Raw genomic sequence first — 19,576 nt, 5'->3', positions numbered from 1 at the left:
ACTGGTCTTGGAATAATGCTTATCCAAACATATAAATCCGAAGACTACAACTCACGAATTTGGCTTTGAAATGCAGGCACATTGAAAATGTACGTTAGTCTTAATACGGCTTAATTGCAGTGATGGCAGAAAATTATTTAGATTGTGTAGTTTACTTAATAAATCATGTGTCCTATAAAATCAACTTTTTCAATCTGAATTAACTTTCATTTTAAATAAAATATCAATAATATAAAGCACTAAAACCAACAGGGCCAAAGGAAAATAGCAAAAACAACAACAACAACAAACAAACGAACTTGTTCAAGAAACAATCCATTCAAACTGAGTTTTATTTATTTTTTAATAAAAAAAGTGCATTACATATAATAACCCTGCAATACACATTTTGCAAGATACAAACACTGTTACAAACGTAAACAATATTATATAAATTAAGTAAATAATGAAAATGCCCAATTCAAACATTTTAATTAGCTTAAACCTTGGGGAGACAAAACATGTTCTAATAATATTTATATTACAAAGCTCATTAATTTTAACCGCTGGTAGCAATTTATTATTCTCTTGGGTTGTCAAACAGAAAACTCTTTGAGAATAAAAACTTTTTTTTTCATCAAATAAGGTTTTCATGTTGTATGTGACGTTTCCAAAAAACACCATTACGGCATTTACTTTTTTTTTTAAATTAGTAATAAATTACATTAATTTACTAGTTGTGCAAATGAAGAACACTCTTGGGAAGAAAAATGAAGTTTGCAAAAGAAAAGTAATTTAAAAAAGCATGGCATTCTTGAAGGTGACATTACAGAAGAAAAAGCTACCTAATTAACAAAATAAAAATCGTTTATGTCATCGAGAACAAAATAGGCTTGTCATCAGAATTCACAAAAGTCACCAAAGAAATAGTAAACAGATTTGAAGAAAGCAGGCGATTCGAAAGATAAACCGAACTTTTCTATACAAAAGGTATTTTGCACATAAATATTCACAGTTAGGTCATTTCTATTAAGTATACACTCACGCGTTTATTTACAAGTATCCCCAGCAATAGTCCGGTCAATAACCTCGTGTCATTTGCTCAAACGAAGGAGCGCTGGGTCTGTTTCCCAAGATCAAAACAATTAGTGCTTCCTCCGAAAGTCTTCAAATATATCCTTGTTCCTGTGTTCTATAGTCTTTATAAAAAAATACATACATCTTAGAGAAAATTGTCCACTGTTCAGAACAGTTCAGTGCTATCTGTTTGTAATTGCAAGTCTTGGTTCTTTTAGGAGCTCTCGTTCTCAGACGTGTGCGGGTGCAAAGTGGTCGGTTTGTGTTTCTTCAGTAATTGTGTGATTTTCTCGTCGTCTGAATTGGGATCCAGCGGCTTATTGTATTCGTCGTCTTCATCCTCGTTTTCTGAAGCTCCTTTGAGCCTCTCCGTCTCCGAGTCCTGTTTCTTTTTTGCCGAGGCCATCTCTGCAGCGTGTCTCTTCCTCCACTTGGTTCTTCTGTTCTGAAACCAAACCTTAGGATCCAAAAGAATAAAACAGTTCAAACACACTGGATTTGTATATTAGCAATTAAGAAGCATTTAGCCAATGCGAGAAACAACAGAATAATAATAGAAATAGTATTTCACGAGTAATGTGATGGCTACAGTACATTTCAAACAAAGTAGACGTTCTGTATTTTTGAAAATATATATATCGCATATTCGCAGTTCTAAGAAAATAAATAAACCGCAAATAGAGTTAACATTGCTCTTTATATCGCTTTATTTCTAAGCCATATTGGATATTCATTTATTAATTTATTTTCATTATTGCATTTAAGGAAATGGCATGTTAATTATAATATGGGCATGCTGCAAAATAATCTATCCTACATAACCTTTTTGTGCGGCACAATATTTTTTTTTTGTTTGTTTTCAAATTTCATTGAATTGAAAATACAACTTATTTCGGGTTACGTATACACGACGAATACAACAAGTGTATATATATATATATATATATATATATATATATATATATATATATATATATATATGTGTGTGTGTGTGTGTGTGTGTGTGTGTGTGTGTGTGTGTGTGTGTGTGTGTGTGTGTACTAATACTACAGCAAAGCATGCACAGGACAGCATCCTGCTTTGCGCATAACTGAAAAAGGGTAGAAGCAGTGAAAATACACTCTTCGCATTGATTACAAAAATAACAATAATCCAAAACGTTATTGCCGTGACATCTAGGCGACTGCACAGCAACGCATGTCATGTTGGTTCTTAAGGTGTCTCTATTTATTAAGATGTGTGCAATCTGAACACGTTGTGTTAAATTACAAATGTTTTCATTTGATACACATAGCAGCATCTGCACATTTTATGATGTATAAATAATCATTCTAATTAGGCTTTGTATGTTGTTAACACGCTGCAAATGACTTCATATTTAAAAACAAAATATACAGTGGTTGCCCTTACAATTCAGGTATACTACCCCATAATGCCAGGAGACCACACACACATATTTAAGACATAAGTCCAACACGTCAATTTAAGATATAAATAGATGTAAAGTTGTTGAAATCTATCAGCAGGTTTCAAGCGGGGTTTGTGTTTAATCTCAGTACTGTGTGCTCTTTATTCTCTTATCTAATATTTGACAGGATAATCTCACCTTCACTTGAGACTCTGTCATCCCCAGTGAATAGGCCAGCCTCGCTCTCTCAGGGCCTGCTAAATACTTCGTTTGCTCAAAAGTCTTTTCCAAGGCAAAAATCTGCTGGCCAGAAAAGGTGGGTCTGGTATGCTTTCTCTTCCCATCTTTATCAAGAAGAACTGAACCTTGATCTGGAAAGAAAAAATAAATAAACAATGTTACTTGAAAAAAAAAACGTTTATTTATACATATAAACTTGAAGTTGTTAGGTCAACTTGAAAAAAAAAACAGTTTTGAGCGTTTTATTCTCTGTGGTTTGCGTTTTAAAAGTTATAGTACACATTTGTTTGTTTTTTGATGCAGGAGCAAACATACAACTCCTGTTAACAAATGATCACTTGTCATGCAGTACATCTTAGGAGAAAGACGCTATCCTTAGCAGATTTTAGTGGTATGGTATTAATTAGCAGTACTAATGCTGAGCTTTTCAGATAAATAGAATTGTCAACATGGAATGTTACACAATTTCACGTGGCAATCGACCTATCTATCTGCTGTAATATAAGTTACAGTATTTGCTGTTTTTGGACAAGCATACACTTTCATTTTATGTTCTACTTGTGCAACTTACACGGGTTCTTTCATTATTTTTTTATGGAATATTTCAAAATACTTATGCATAAGTATATGATAATAATAATAATAATAATAATAATAAATAATAATAATAATAATAATAATAATAATAATAATAATGCATTAAAAAGCCAACACAAAAATGTCAAACTAATGCAATACTTACGAGGAGAGCAAGCAAATCTGGCATCCCTCCAAGGTGGACTCTGCATGACTCCTGGCCAAAATATGGGGGTCCTGCCTGGGAGATCGGCCAGGGGTTTGGGGTAGCGAGCCACAGCAACCGCAGCTGCTGCGCTGGGGCTGAAATAGAGCCCTGGCGGAGGAGTGGGGCTCAGACTGCTGAATCTGGACAATCCCGACAGAATCCCCGCAGAAGAAGCAGAAGTTGCAACGGGGCGGTTAAGGATGTCGTTAATTCCATGGGGGGTGGCGGCCAAGTACTGCTGGTGTGATAGAAGAGAACAGAGTCCCGGTGAAGGTTTGATCCCTGGGGAGGACACGGGTATCCCTCCCGGGTTCGGAGAGGTGGAGGACGGTGAAGATGATGATGTAGGTCCGGTGCCGGATAAGGGATAAGCAGAATACAGTGGAGTCTTCATTTCGGTCATGCTGTGCAGAGCTGCTAATGGAGGGCTGCTGAGAACGAAAGCGCTCTGACGAGTCCCATCCATTTGCCCCACCGCTAACATTACTGATAAATTAATTTAAAACTAAGGAAACTAACTTAAGTTTTGTTTATGCTATATCCTTAAACGGAAAAGGTTTTCAGCCAAAACAGCATGAATAAAATGTCAACTATCTCTCGCTTTGTCAATATATATCGCAGGGAAATAACAAGGCTATTTGTACAGAAATGTCCAAAACACTGATTTTTTAAGATTGTATTTCTTTTATTTACGAACAGCTGTCGATTAATTTCCTTCGTTATCTTACAGCAAAGGTCCCGAATTTACAATAGCCGCCACACTTCACCTACTCATACCTAATGCTAAAAGAAATCCTGATTTGTTGTTTGTCTTATAACCTTGCAAATCTTACATATCGCATTGCTGTATCCATTGCATTCTTTGCTTTCTTGATTTGATTTAAAAAAAAAAAAAAACCTATATATAAAAAGTATTTTCTTGCCAGTTTGGATGAAGCCCTCGGAGGTAATAGAACATTTTCATCACTTTCGGCCTCCTTAAGCAGCTGAAGTCAAAACTTTGAGAATGTCACTCAGAAGCTGGAGGTGTGTTTTTCTACTCCTATTGGGCAAAAACCTCCATGACGTCAGGAGCGTCTATTACTAAAGAACCAACTGAACGTGTGAGCCCCCTCCTTATTGGCTCCCTCAGTACTTAATTTGCATTAAATCAATGCTTTTGGACAGTTTAAATGTCTAAAGGTACAACATAAAACCAGTCAATTCAGTCGCCCTTTACAAAAACACTCGGACATCTGTCCTCATTTTCTTGGAAAACGTCATTATTTCTTTTCTCTTTTAAATATATTGTATTAATATGACTTTTTTTAATCAATATATTTCAGTGCATATTAACTGTTTTAAGCAAATGAATTTAGTGTCATACGGCTAGGTTTGTTCTGATGAATTTATTGGCCATTAAACAAGCGCAAATACTGACTGCACTGATTAGGCTGCTCAGAGATCATCTCAATCTACGTCTTGGGGGGTAAACAGAAGGTTATGCATTGTTTTGATAAAAGGTTTAACTGCTATGTTTAAATTATTATTATTATTATTATTATTATTATTATTATTATTATTATTATTATTATTATTATATGAGCTGTGGAAATTATCAAATGTTTGCTTTTCTTGTTGATATTGTTTTTAAGTTATTTATAGGTAGGTTTTTGCTCTCTTTTATCATACTTATTAATGATTGATTATACACTCCAAACTATTTCCAGAAAAGGCTGTAGTCACTTTATTGTGTAGCTATAATATAATAGAGACTGTATTAAAATATTCGGAAGCTACTGCTTAGAATTAAACAGGCGTGAATACTGGCCCTGCTTGTGCATCAGCGAAACCGAGGCACTATTACTGTTAATTAGCCTATATAGCGATTTTTTTTCAATTCGGTCATTCAAAAAAGACAAAAGGTACAATAAGAACAGATGTATTTTTGAATAGCGTAATGATAAGAAGCGCACGATCCATGGTGTTTGCATTCACCAATCAGCTAGATGCGATTCATTATTTGTTTAACTTGTATTGTATTTTACTTACGTCCACATTCAGTCTGTTTAGAAAACAGAATTAAATTGACAGCCGCCTTCTGCGTTTTTTTCATGGATGCCAATGTACATTTTCTTAAACAATTCGATATATACAAGTTATTTTTTTCTTAACCCTTTTCATCCTTTTTATTTTTATTTTCATATACAGTTTCTTCTGAGAAACAACTAGCTCAGTGCACTTAACGCAACAGAAATTCTTATTAACACGGTATGCATGTAAATAAATATATAGGGTAGGCTAATTAATACAATGTTGTCTGTATATTTAAATAACATTCAAAATAATTGCTTACTAATAGTTGCTGTTAATATCGTTTATTTTATTTCATAATATTCTTCTATTTTCTGAAGAGCGATGATTTCTTAAGCGAAACCCAAAACGTGCAGTTTTTTTTTGTTTGTTTTGTAATTTCTTATTCCATAGGTTTTCTGTACTAATTTAACTTAACTGAACATTTGTAAATTTGTTACTACAGTAGTGTATTTCAGCCTAAAAGTCGTCATTACTGTCATTTAAACTTGACAGATGTTTCTAAAAGTCTGCATTAAGCGCAGACTTTTAGAGAATGTCATTTGTCTAGATTCAAGTATGAATTCAACAAATAACCCCGTGTTAATAAAAAAATTACATTGCTAAAATGCATATACATGTTTTTGTAAAAAAAAAAAAAAACAATAAATAAATAAATAAATAATACATTGTTTTACCAAATACAGTTTTTGGGACATAACTGAATTACATGTTAACTCCTTGCGGCACCAGTGGTCTCAATAAGTGCAGTTAATCATGTATGACATAAGCCTACCCTTGGGTATTGAACACAGTTTGTTGGCTTGAGACTAAACGTTAATGTTAAAAGTGCAAAAATTGAAACGTAGTTCCTCATAAAGACCCAATTTACAACTCCTCTTATAAAAAACATTTTGAAGGTTAAGCGCATACACATATATCCTATGTCTTGGAGACTATGACATGCTTAATGTTACGGTTAGCATAGAACAATAAATAAATAATTAAAATAATTATCCTATATACCCTGTATATATAATATATATATATATAATATATATATTATTATAGAATATACTTATATATTATATATATATATATATATATATATATATATACATTCGGCCAAAGATTCGATAAGCTTATATATATACCTGGGTCGTGCATCTCTCCGTAGGCATCATAACATTGGTAACCATACTAGCTGTGGTTCACCGGTGGCCATGTCACAGTATCAATAGTTATTCAGTAAACCTGGGTTTGGACCCCAAAAAAACAAAAAAAACAGCTTTTTTTTTTTTTTTTTTTTTTTTGTTATATTTCACAATAAACAGGAATCACTAATATATGGCCATTATACAAATATATATAGAGAGAGAGATTAAAAAGGGGTAGTTATTATTTTTCTTGTACTTTTTTTTAGAATCTCCCTTTTAAAGAACAAAAATAACACATTTGTAATGAATACTTAATATTTCCACTTGTCTATCACATTAAATTAGACACCATTTTAGATTTAGATTGAAATGTAGCCAATGACATAACATTGTGCTTCAGCACCACCTAGCGGTGAAACTGGTTGAATCCAGGCGCCAATTTGAAAGTACTCCACTTAACAAGTGAAAGAACACACCCCCTAATTAAAGTGTTCCAAATATGACACGTTGAATTTGGAACTCCTAATCATGCTTCTGCAGGACTCAGTGGTCCTATTTTTTATCAATATATCTAAATGGTTTAGACTCAGTTTAACCAACAATGTATTGACCTCATACAAATATCACTAAACACAATACACTTTGAGATGGAAGAAGTAGCCATGCTGGGTTTACCTGTGGCTGCTGCTTATATCACTAACAGAGACCCCATGATATTGAACTGTTTTCAGTATATACCAATGCTTCTTTATAGGGTGAGGTGGAGCTACCCACCCCTTTCATTTTCAAATGAAATGTATAAGTATTCAAACATATAAAACACGTTCCTGAAAATGCACATTAAAGTAGTGACCAGTTTGCAAAAAAATACATGAATAAACAACTGAAGCTTTAACCAAGACATACAAGCTTCTGGTGCCAACGTGGGACTGTTCCAATGCCCCAGTACAGGGCTATTTCATTCTCTGCCTGAATGAATCCAGGGCTATTCCACTCTAAAACAATGAATGCAGGTTTATTCCACTCTTCCCTTAAACAAATGTGGGTCTTTCCCACTCCTAACTGTTGTACACACAATAACTTTATTAAGTATCTTATTAACAAATAATAAAGGTACACCAGACAGCATAACACAACTATAACTACTCATTCACATGTAAACCAATACAAGCATTTTAGGGAGCTGATAAGGCTCAAGGCTGGAATAGTCTCACCTCAACAGATTCCAGATAAAAGTGGTTAAATGGAAACCATGTGTTTGCATAATGAAGTCGATGTACAATAAAATAATCTTTTAACACAAAGCAAGTGTTGGAAGCTGAGAAGGTTTGAAGCATATTTACTTGTCTTAAATTAACTCCCTTTTTTGGATGAAGAAAAACAGCTGTTAATTTTACTAAAACCAAACGCTACATAAAATAATTAAAGATCTCTTATGCACTCCCAGTTGGAGTAAACACAGTGTTCTTTTTGGGGATGCATTCTTACATTCAAAATAGAGTAGAGCTTAAAACGAAACCTTATAAGCACTAAGATTTAGACAAGAAGATTTAGACAAACATCTGAATCAATTTCTATATGGTATAACAATATGGTACCGTTTATTCTTGTATCAATTTGACAGATGGCTGTTGGCTGATAAACTCTTACTGGAACAGTCACCTCATTTATTGAAATTACTGACACCTATGTTAATAGACATTATTGTCCCATGCAAAGCACAGAAACATATTTTTAATCCTTTACACTTTTGTTATCTATGTGATTTGTCATGGGATATCTGATTGCTTCAGCCTAGATTTTTCTGTCCCTGTTGCAAAGTGGTTGCTGATTGCGAACAGGTGCAGAGGTGATGCAGTGCAGGAATAATCACAGACAAGTGTAATCCAGTTTGGAAAGCTTTATTTTATTTTTTTAATCCGGGTGTGTTGACCAAAAGAATAAGCCCCGGTAATACACAACAATGCGTAATGCACGGAGGGTGATAACAGGTGTATTTTGTGACAGTGGTGAAGTGCTGTTCCGGCTGGTGCGGGCCCAAAGCGACAGTCCGGAATCGTGTTTAGCTGTCTGGTGATTAACAAACAAGATAATTACTAACAACACGTAAAACAAACAAACACTCACGAATATTCTCAAAACACAATTCTCTGTGTCTTTCACGGTCCTTCTAGTCTGTTAACAAAAAACAAGCGAAAGAAAAGCTATCCGATTCTCTCGCCTTCTTCCAGGCTGACCGACTTCCCGACCAGGAAATGAACTGTTAGGCCAGCTTGTCCAAAGACTTCCCCTTTTGCTACTTAGCGCCCTCACAGGTCAGGAGGGAGATTTTTAACCAGAACTATATTTCTGCCACAGTCCCTTATCAATAAGATACAATTAATTGTAGACTAGTTTTACTTAGCATCTATCATGGGTACCTACAAAGGTGAAAAAAACATTTGTTCCAAAATAGCTATCAAATTAGCATAGCTGTGTTATTGCTGCGGGATACCAATAACACCAGGCTTCAGCAACAACCTATAGGGTTGAAGTAAACTCTCTTAAACCAGAACCTCAGTTACCTGTGACTGTAAATCCTGACATACGTTCTCTATTAGATTAACATCTTGACCAGAGGCCAGGGCTTACTTTATATTGTGCTTATTACCTTTTGCAGCGTGTGTGTTTGGGATAATATTGCTCCAGACCAAAAGCTATACTGTATATTGTTCAAGACAGTTTAAAACAGACACGACTGGCATATATAGAACGTTACCAACGCTACTGTAAACTTACCAGGGACATGGCATTATTCACTTTGCTACTGCTCCCTTTGGCGTTTTGAGCTGACCAGAATGGAAAACCTGCATGCACAAGGCTCAAGTTCATAAGACTTGAATTTAGTTGATGTCATGTGGAATAGGCAAAACAAGTAAAAGAAAGTCAGTTATAGAATAGTTGGAGTCTAATGTAGACTAAAGTATTGTAATAAATTAACGAAGAAGGAACAAACTGCGGCAGCAGGAATCTTCCAAACAATAACGCTTTTATTGTTATAGCAGGTTACAGCAATTCAGCGGGTTCTTCACAGCAACAACAAATAGCACCTCTCTAACACACCACATAGCGAGCGTGCAGGCTGCTATCTTTACAACCCCCCCCCCCCCCCCCCAGACCCCACAACATTGCAAAAATGTATTACAGTAATAAGCATACCATCCAATCAATAGGCTGTCCACGAACCCTTCCCCTAGTTCCTGATAGTGCCATTTGCCAGCACTTATTTGTGTGAAGCTGGATTCTCCGCACTTGTGTGCAGGAAGTCTCAGTATTGAACCACTGTGTATGTAACATAAGAAATTAGATGTGCAGTTTCAACCACACTGCCAGATTCTGAGAAGCTGTCACAACATGCAAGCTTACGTTTTTAAGTCTCAAAATGGGGTCGTGCAGGAAAAAAAGTTTGGGAACCTCAGGCCTATTGTATAAATTCAATCTGTGGAGAATGGTAGAGATATCTGTGTGTGAATGTGAGAGTGTGAGAGTCAGTTGGCACAGACAGTAGGTAAATGACAAACACTTGCGGGTTTGGGTCGGGTTGCAGGACTTATTAAAGCGGGTCGGGTCATGGGTAAGAAGACGGTGTTGCAGCAGGTTGCTGGTTCGGGTTGGGTCCTGTAGTAGCGGGTCCGGGTTGGAAGCAGGTCATAAAAATTGGACCTGCGCAGGACTCTGGTGTGCAGAACTGGACGACCCACAGCTTTTCTGTTTGCAAGAGTGAATCGTTCTGTCTGTAGCCTTATGCTTTACTGTTTGGGGCTATGCATGCAACTCTGCACCAGCAATGACTCCTACTACGTGTAGGAAGCATGGCCAGGGGTTCAGAGGATCATTGGGCGCACCTGGCAGCTTTAAGGCATGTGTTGAGAGTGCAGGATATTCACTCATCACACTGAACCAGAACCCCAGGAGACAAAGTCAGGCATATGTTCCTCGCAAAAGTCGATCACAGTACATGTCAATTCGTTGTTCGATTTCAGCAGTTTTGCACTGAATCATATTTTGTCATGTCTAAGTCGGGGGAAAAAGAATGCAAACTGTGTCTCCAGCTGGCTGAGATGCTCAGCCATGAGCTGTGTGAGAAGCTGAATAATTTCATTGTCAGCCAGGAACTTGCAAAGCTGTGGGAAGGATTCATAGTTTGACTTAAAAGATTATTCTTCCAGAAAGCCATTTGTTTCATGACTGCTGCGATTCGATCACTCAGCTGAAAGATGTTGGTGTTCTTTCCTTGCAAACCTACATTCCATTCATTTAGTTTTGCAAATATACCTGTGGCATATGCAAGAAGGCACGTCTTATTTTGATCAGAGAAAATTGACAAATTTGTTTTTTTGCAGTCTATCGCACAGGCAAGCAGGTCTTCTCGCAGTTAAAAAAAAATCATTCTAGTACCCTTCCTCTTGAGAGCAAACCAACTTCAGCGTGGAACAACAACACGTTGTGATCGGACTCCATGTCTTCACAGTTTTGTAAACAGACCCCAGCGAAGCGGGTAAGGCTTGATGTAGTTCACCATAGATGTGGCCTGCTGCAAGACTTTACCTAGCTCTGTTCTTAAATCTTTAGCTGCCAGTTGCTCTCTGTGGATCATGCAGTGAGTCCACACAGCAGATGGAGCAACTCTCTATAAGGCACACAGCCCTGTCTGTGCAAAAACCCACCATGCGATCGAACGGGATATCATTGTCCTTTATGTATCCAGGTAGCACATTGAATATTTCTTGTGCAGTCTTGTGTTCTGGAAGAGGGAGACAGAACAGAATGTCTTTGAGAATTGCACCCTCCCATAAGTGTTGCACAAAAGCTAAGAAATGTGCATCATGCCCCTCAGTGCTCAAATCAACCTGGAGTGCAAAAACATCTGTGTTTTTCAGACATTCCACAAGGGTGTTTTCTTGATTTGCTGCTATCTCCTCAATACTTCGCTTCACAGTGTTGTTGGAGAGCGGTATGGCGCTAAATTTGTTCGCCTCAGTTTCACCACACATTATTCTCACTATATCGACTGCAGTGGGCAAAATTAAAGACTCCCCAATTTTGTGAGGCTTCTTGGCCTGTGTGATATGGTGGCTCACCTCAAATGATGCCCTTGTTTGTGAAGGGTTTCCAAGAGACGCTGAAATTTACTTGGCTTCATTCTTTCGCTAGATAACACATTGTGACATATTAGGCATTTTGACTTTTCCTCATTTTTCACAAATACACTGGTAAAGCCATACTCAAGGAAAGCTTCATCGTATTTCCGAGCACGTTTCTCAAGGTGGCTTCTCGCGATCCCATTCATTGATCCACTTGGAGTCGTGACTCACAGTTTGGGAACCGCTGCAATAGGCTATACAGCATGGTAGCTTTCTCTAGTGGTCTGGATATATTTTAACATTGTACCATATTAACTATCTCTACTTTACTATAAAATACCTGTCTATTCCTATCGTGCCACTCAGGTGAAAGGGAGCTACACCTGTGCTTTTGCAAAGATGTACCAGTTGTGTGGCTGTTTTTCACAAAAACATAATTACTATGATTCCAAAATAATTCCCCACTTCTGATTTAGCTCTCAAACTATTATCCACTATATGATATAAACTCTATGCTACTTTTGTTTGACCTCATCCAGACATTTTTAATATCACCTAGCAGACATGATAAAAGGATCTTGCAATGTATCAAACAAGCGGCAATACAAACAGAGAACACTGCTTAGTCAGCTGACTCCTCCCTAATCGCCTCCTGCTTTAGTGCAGGAAAAAACAGCGTAGTGTTATAAAATGGTATGTCGTCACAATGTGGTATACGTACCAAAACTTGACCCATGTAATGTTAGAAAGTGGTGAACTGTGAGATTTTGGTACAGGTGCAATCAATTGTGATGTGTTTTCCTTTTGTCAAACAGTGGTACATTTACTATTAATTACACATCTTTTTTTTTCAAACCATTAATTTCATTTTTTTGCAAACTTAAACTGGAAACAGACCATCAGTTTCTCTAAAAATAAATAAACAATTCACAACAAAAAAAGACAAAATGAGAAGTCCACCACAAAGTTGCAGAAGTAAAAAAAAAGTTCTTGTATGTGATAAATATCTGCATACTATTTTGATACCAGTGGAAAAATATATAAACTAAATTTTAAAAGATGAAAAAGACCGAAAACAGCATAACGTGTCAGATTTGAATAGGCTTCCATGCTTTCTAAGTGGAATTAAGTTGTTTAGGCCTGTGCGATGCGTACCACTTTTTATCCACGTACAGTACATAAAAATAACACAACATCGGTACAATTTCCCGTCTAATACGTTACTTGTGAAAGGGTTACAGACGAGCACGTTGAACGAACAGAAAACGTTATGGCGATTCAAATTCTGACACGAAAGTTATTATTTTTTGACTCGCATCCGAACCGCGAGCCGCGAAAAAGTTCACATTCCGACCCGAACCCAACCCGAACCCAACCCGCTTTGACGGTCACCCGCGGACCAGACCCGATACGGGACTACTACAATTTGCACAGTTCAGCAAAGTCCGCACACACACACAGTTCAAGCACAGACGCACATAATAAAATCTCGGCGTCAGACATTTTTTACAGTATAATATGACTTATGAGACAATAAAGAAAACAGGCTAGAATGAGAATTGGTAATTGCAGGTGGTTATTTAGTCAGGCGTGATGATTACTCCTACTTATTTGGGTTTGGAAAACATAATGTACAATGCCAGAATTGTTTGTCAGGTGGTAAAAAATAATAATACCATAACGTATTTCATATTCTGGTATACCAGGAACACATTTTGCGTCATTTTAAAATGAATCGTATTTATTAAAAAAAAAAAAAAAAAAAAAAAGATACTGATCAAACCAGTAAGTTAGTAAAGTAAGCTACACTGAATACAAGTTCCAGATTGTTGTATGTACACCCTTGAAAATAAAACAACATAAAAAACTATCAGGCGAACACCCTTGTAAATCGGTGTTTGAGAGTTTTTCGACGGTCCCTCACGATGAAATCTCGTTCCACAGTTCGCACGAGAATCTCCTGCTCGATTTGGGCTCCCAGAGTGCTTTGCCGTCCCTCTTCCCTCCGCGGCCTGAGGTGAGTAAGTAATGTTGGAGCGCTCAGGCAGAGGGAATGGAATCAAAATCCATTAAATATCTCAACCATCTTAAACATTAAATTGATCAAGTGCTTGCTGAGTGTTTTAGTTATACTCAGTGACTGTGGTTATCCATATATGGCGATTTATTATTGTGGATATTTAAAAACACATTTACCGATGTTGAAAGTGAATTGATACTATCATGGCTGACTGCTGTTAATTTGTGCCGGAACACAAAGCGCAGTTTGGATGTTACAGTACATGTCGGGGGAGTGTAATACCAACAATATCTAGAGTCGAAAGCTGAAACGTATTGAATGGCACCGTTTTACAAAAGTTACACTTTTCGGGGTGGTGTACAAAAATGTCCTCAGATCTGTACACGTTTTATGTAGTTAATTCAATGACAATATCAGTGCATTTATTCCGGGTGGCTGTATTGGAATATTAAAAGAACGTGTTTTTTTTTGTACGTACATTAATAAACGCTAACAGTTTTTTTTTTTTTTTTAATGAATGTATCAATTGCGTGTTTGCTGTGAATATTATCATTCTCGCCTGTCTTGTTTGCAGTTAATCTCTGAAAATGGTCCGCTACTCACTGGATCCCGAGAATCCTACAAAATGTAAGTGAAACTACTTTTAAGCTGGTTTTTAAATCGTTTTAACATTCACAATTTACTGCTAGCTTGTCGGTTTGTAATACTTCAGTCTCTTTACATTCCTGACAGCATGCAAGGCCAGGGGTTCCAATCTCCGCGTGCATTTCAAGGTAATGCTTCCTTTTCTGTAAAGTTTACGTGGCCAACAAACGACTGATTATATTCACGTTTTGTTTTAGTGTAGCTGATTCAGTAACCTGGGTGACTCCACCCAGCACTATTAAATAACAAATTGTACATATTTAGGGAGATGTTTAAATGTTTCTTAATGCAATTAAAATAAACTGGTAATGTTGTTCGGCTTCCTTATGAACAGACTTGAAGTTCAGTGGTTATATTCTGTCAAGGGCCATGTACTATGTGATCCAAGGTCTATTTTGTACACTGTAGCAAGTTGGAGTTCATTTTTGTTAATACCAACATACAAAGATGTAACCATAATTTTAGGATAGATAGAGCTCTAACTTCCTATCTGAGTCTGAACCACTATAAATAGTGTTAAGTTGCAATGATGACCAACTTAGGAGACCTTTGGAGTTAACCATGACAATACCTATATAAAGCTGAGCAACTTAAACACTCAAGTGCAGTTTAGCACATAGTGGCAAATTGATTTTGAAAGTGTTAGGATTTGTGGCACATGACATTAAAAAACCCAGAATCCACTTTTTGTTTTGCAGTTCCAATGAAGTGTAATGTGTTTTATTTCACTTTTGTTTCAAAATTAGAACACCCGTGAGACTGCCCAGGCCATCAAGGGAATGCACATCCGCAAGGCATCCAAGTACCTGAAGGATGTGGTGGTCAAGCGCCAGTGCGTCCCCTTCCGTCGCTACAATGGAGGAGTTGGACGGTGTGCTCAGGTAAATTCAGTGGCACTTTTGACACCTGTGTGAGATGTTCACTGTCATTGGCATGCATGCATGTTTGTTGCCTTGTGTAACAAATTTCTATTTATGTGGTACTGGTAAGTTTAAATTGCATTTATGCAACCAAAAAGTTCTGTGCAGTTAGAAAACAGAAATGGTGACGTAAATGATGGCCCCATATCATGTCTAAACTCATACAGCCATTCAACTAACAAAACATATATAGTAGTCAGTGGATGTGAAAATTAAATCTTTTAAACGGTACAGAATGCCCTTTTATTTGGTTTAAGGAAGTGTAGCATATTTTAATGTATTTGAAGGAACTCGTGCTGGTAGGGCTGCCCCGTTTTATCTGTAAGGGTTGTCTGTACTACGTGTGAAGCGGGTTATAAATCAGGAGATTTGTACTTGAGTGATCATTTGCACAGTGAAGTGTGCTAGAATGTATTGATTTTCTCATTTGCATTGTCTTCAATGGTAAAATTAACCTTACTAAGTAAAGGTCATGGTTGCAATGATGACAATCTTAGGACACCTTTGGATTAAACCATGAAAACATTTTTTGATCTGAGCAACCTTACCACTTAGTTTGTACAGTGTGTAGTCTGAGAGAATCATTTCAGTCTACTTTAGATTTACTGAAGTGCACTTAACTATTATATGGTAAACAACAAAAAAAAGAACCTACTGTTATAACTTCACATTTTTCCATGTTTAGGCGAAGCAGTGGGATTGGACACAGGGACGTTGGCCAAAGAAGAGCGCAGAGTTCCTGCTCCACATGCTGAAGAATGCGGAGAGTAATGCTGAGCTCAAGGTACTTTCAAAACTTGTCTATGCAATGTATTCTATTCCACTATTTTTTTTTACAATCTTCCTATAGAAATGTAGCAGTGTTTTGCCCCTTTTATAGGCTGTATAAAGAAAATATCTCGTTTCTAGGCACAATTTAAACAGTATAGACATGTCTTGCCTCTTAGTTTGACGTGTATTTTTAAACATCTGATCAACGAGTTATAGTGCTTAATCCCCTCAAGGGTGCATCATGACTGAGTGTAATAGTGTCCTTGTATTCTTATAACTTTTTGCAAGTTGGTGGCTCCCTTTTTGTTTGCATTCTTTGACACCTTTGGAATTTCCATGAAAACAAATGTTTACAACTCTAGTTACACTGTTAAGTCCTTCAAATATGCTTTCCTTAAAACAAAAATTCTATTAGGAAGAATTTTTTCTGTACCTCGTCTGATGTGTTGTATCTTCCTTTCCTTTGTGTGATTTAGGGTCTTGATGTGGATTCTCTGGTGATCGAGCACATCCAGGTCAACAAAGCCCCCAAGATGCGCAGGCGTACTTACCGTGCTCACGGCCGCATCAACCCCTACATGAGCTCTCCCTGCCATATTGAGATGATCCTCACTGAGAAAGAACAGATTGTTCCCAAGCCAGAAGAGGAGGTTGCTCAGAAGAAAAAGGTAGGTTGTGTTTTTTCCTCCTTTTTTTTTACACGACGTACTATGTCTGTAGAGCGACGTGTTGGTTGCAGTGATGACTTCTTAGGACACCTTTGGAATAACCATGAAAATAACATTTAGTTTCTGAGCAACCAAAGACCGTTTTCTACCAGTTCTATATGTTAAGTTCCTGTTCCTCCAAGTTGTGTTTCTTTATAAACTTGACTAAGGTTGTAATGGTTAAAAGCATCGCTTTTTGGAAATGGACAGTTAAGTCTTAACTTCCAGGTTATTGTTGATTGGTTTGTTAGATGTAGTGTTATAGTCGAGGTTCCACTTGATTATTCAAAACCTCTATCTATAACTAGCATTATCCGAACAAACTCAGTATCAATTTACAGTTCCAATGTATTTCATAAGGCCTCGACCTAGAATGAAATATCATACAAGGACTAATAAAGAACCAGTGTACAATTATACATGTATTGGAAATGGTGACATGTATTCTCCATAATAGCCCTGCTAGATTGCAGTCAGGAACGCATGTAAAAATCTGACTGTTTTGATTTTTTTTTCGTTTGGCAGGTAAAATATTGTGTGGTTGAAAGATTCATGTTGAACTGTATTTGTCTAGATTGGTCTACAGCTTTTCTTACTATTGCTAAACATGACTTTTTCTTCCCCTCTATAGGTTTCCCAAAAGAAATTGAAGAAGCAGAAGCTCATGGCTCGGGAGTAAGATGTATATAAATAAACAAAATCCAGGACAAAACTTGCGTGTGTGTGATTGTGATATCCTACATTTCTACATAACACACAATTTGCAGGTACTGGAATACATGGTTTATTGGGACAATTATTCCCTGGGCCACACCAAAACCAAATAGTCTTGCACTCTTCAGCAGCACATTGTATGCTTTTATGTGCCTGCCTCCCTGGATGTCATCCACCAATCCCGGCTGAGGCAAGCTTACCGCTTCCCTGCTAGCAATCTCACAAACGGGCTCTGTAGACCAGTCCTGCAACAGTATAAGTCCTGGGTCATTGCAATATATACAGTATAATAGAAACTGCTATTCCACCAGCTTAGTTTATAACACTTGCCGTATTACTTCAGTTTGGTGCCGGCCTCATATTGACACCAGTCATCAGCTTTATAGTAGAGGCTGCCCTTAAATAAACGCTATCGGTAAAGAAACATTTAAGGTATTTTTTTCTCCCCCTACTAAAAAAAAAAAAAAAAAAAAAAAAACACAGTAAACAAACGCTCAACACTATGTACGTGTAACGCCCTTAAGAGACAGAAGCCTCAATCTAGCACATAAATTACGAACTAATGTACACACATAGTAAGCACATATTTTATGTAGTACAGTTCTGAAAGAAAATGAGAAACTACGTACAGAACAGCAGTCCTGAAGTTCTTTATAGGTGGTTTTGTTTTTAGTTCAATAGTAATTCCCATACTCAATCCCGCACAAATAAAAACAATGTGCATACTATCTATGAGAAGATTTCATTTTGGTTTTTCTTGCAGATAAATTAAAAACAAGGAAGTTAGTGAGAACAAAATAACCACGTAGGATATTGTTACAGAAATAAAACTAATATTCTGAGGTAATTTTTGGTGCATTGAAACATCTACATCACACTCTTGAATTTAACTGCAGCCTTTGAAAATCGTAGTATTAATAAAGGTCAGTCTGTAATGGCTGCCCTCTTAAGCGCCGCAGTCATTGTTATCAATTTAAAATAAACGCTGTGGTGACAAATGGAAGTAATACGTTATTTAAACTACTTTTTTTTTTTATAGTGTGAACTGTAAATAACACAATCCAAGGACATTTATACACACTTGTATTGTTTCATACGTGCTTTGTAACATTAACAGACAGTTTAATAAAAAATAAATAAAACGTTTTTTTGTTTATTTTGTATCGATTACAATTTATCCTATCATTCACGATAACATCACGTGGATCGCTAAAAACATCTGTAACGTTAACCCAACGTTTGCGAGTCAAACTGCATTATGGGGGAAATGGGAGCCACAACCTTACCATGTTATAACCAATTCTGCAATATAGCAGCTCGTGTTGTAATGGGATAGCACTGTAACAGCCAACCAAGTTGATTAGCAGCATTAATTTCAAGAATATATTGTATCATCCTAAAAGTAACAGTTGTTGCTGAAATATGGACATGCAATTTTCTTGCTGTGTAGCATAAGATTTGCACAAACTGAAGTATACATTGTACATACAGATCTGTCAGTAGACTAGAAATTAGAATATTTGAATCAAAGAAAACTTGTGATCACATATCAAAAGTCAAATGCCTGTTTTGAGAAAACAGCTAAAATAGAAGAAGGGATTTCTACCTGCTGTCCTGATTTGATTGTAGATGTCTTGTTGAACTGTAACACAAATGATCACATTCCACCATACAACTCTTTAGAACTCCCCAAAACCTTTTCCCCATTGAGGGTCCAGGGCTCAACTTTAAAAACCTATCAGGTTTTTAAATTCATAAATCATAATTCATGTTTTGGTCTCACATTTTTCTACTGAGTTCCCCAAACTAACTTGCATATTCAATTTTGCAAACTGTGTGCTCTGCTCGCTGTGTCAGAACACTAAGCTCTAGGAAAGTGGGAAGTGAAGTCCTGCTTTTGTTGCATTTCTTAAAACTGTATAACAGCTTATTTTTTAAACATATTTAATAGGATCGGCTAGTAATAGGAAAATTTAAAT

The 19,576-nt window shown here is 36.7% G+C and overlaps 2 protein-coding genes and 3 non-coding genes across 5 annotated transcripts; 4 read left to right on the top strand and 1 right to left on the bottom strand.

Moving 5' to 3' along the window:
• Positions 1-433: 433 nt before the first annotated feature.
• On the bottom strand, positions 434-4,469 carry LOC121314452 (homeobox protein Nkx-6.1-like). Its single transcript, XM_041247745.1, has 3 exons — positions 3,447-4,469; positions 2,663-2,835; positions 434-1,513 (listed from the first exon to the last, which is right to left on the bottom strand). The coding sequence occupies exons 1-3, from the start codon at positions 3,970-3,972 to the stop codon at positions 1,271-1,273; spliced, it is 942 nt and encodes a 313-aa protein (XP_041103679.1). The 5' UTR covers positions 3,973-4,469; the 3' UTR covers positions 434-1,270.
• Positions 4,470-14,359: 9,890 nt separating this feature from the next.
• LOC121314435 (60S ribosomal protein L17) lies at positions 14,360-17,595 on the top strand. The gene is made up of 6 exons (XM_041247710.1): positions 14,360-14,467; positions 14,573-14,613; positions 15,232-15,366; positions 16,091-16,189; positions 16,653-16,844; positions 17,515-17,595. Exons 1-6 carry the CDS (start codon positions 14,428-14,430, stop codon positions 17,560-17,562), a joined length of 555 nt encoding a protein of 184 aa, XP_041103644.1. The 5' UTR covers positions 14,360-14,427; the 3' UTR covers positions 17,563-17,595.
• Positions 15,007-15,075, top strand: LOC121325863. Its single transcript, XR_005951378.1, has one exon. It is a non-coding gene; the product is annotated as a small nucleolar RNA SNORD58 (small nucleolar RNA).
• LOC121325831 lies at positions 15,882-15,948 on the top strand. The gene has a single exon (XR_005951372.1). It is a non-coding gene; the product is annotated as a small nucleolar RNA SNORD58 (small nucleolar RNA).
• Positions 16,910-16,976, top strand: LOC121326126. Its single transcript, XR_005951427.1, has one exon. It is a non-coding gene; the product is annotated as a small nucleolar RNA SNORD58 (small nucleolar RNA).
• Positions 17,596-19,576: the final 1,981 nt, after the last annotated feature.

This window comes from Polyodon spathula, chromosome 1 (genome assembly GCF_017654505.1).
Source record: "Polyodon spathula isolate WHYD16114869_AA chromosome 1, ASM1765450v1, whole genome shotgun sequence".
NCBI lineage: Eukaryota > Metazoa > Chordata > Actinopteri > Acipenseriformes > Polyodontidae > Polyodon > Polyodon spathula.
This window is presented reverse-complemented; position numbering and strand designations above follow the sequence as displayed.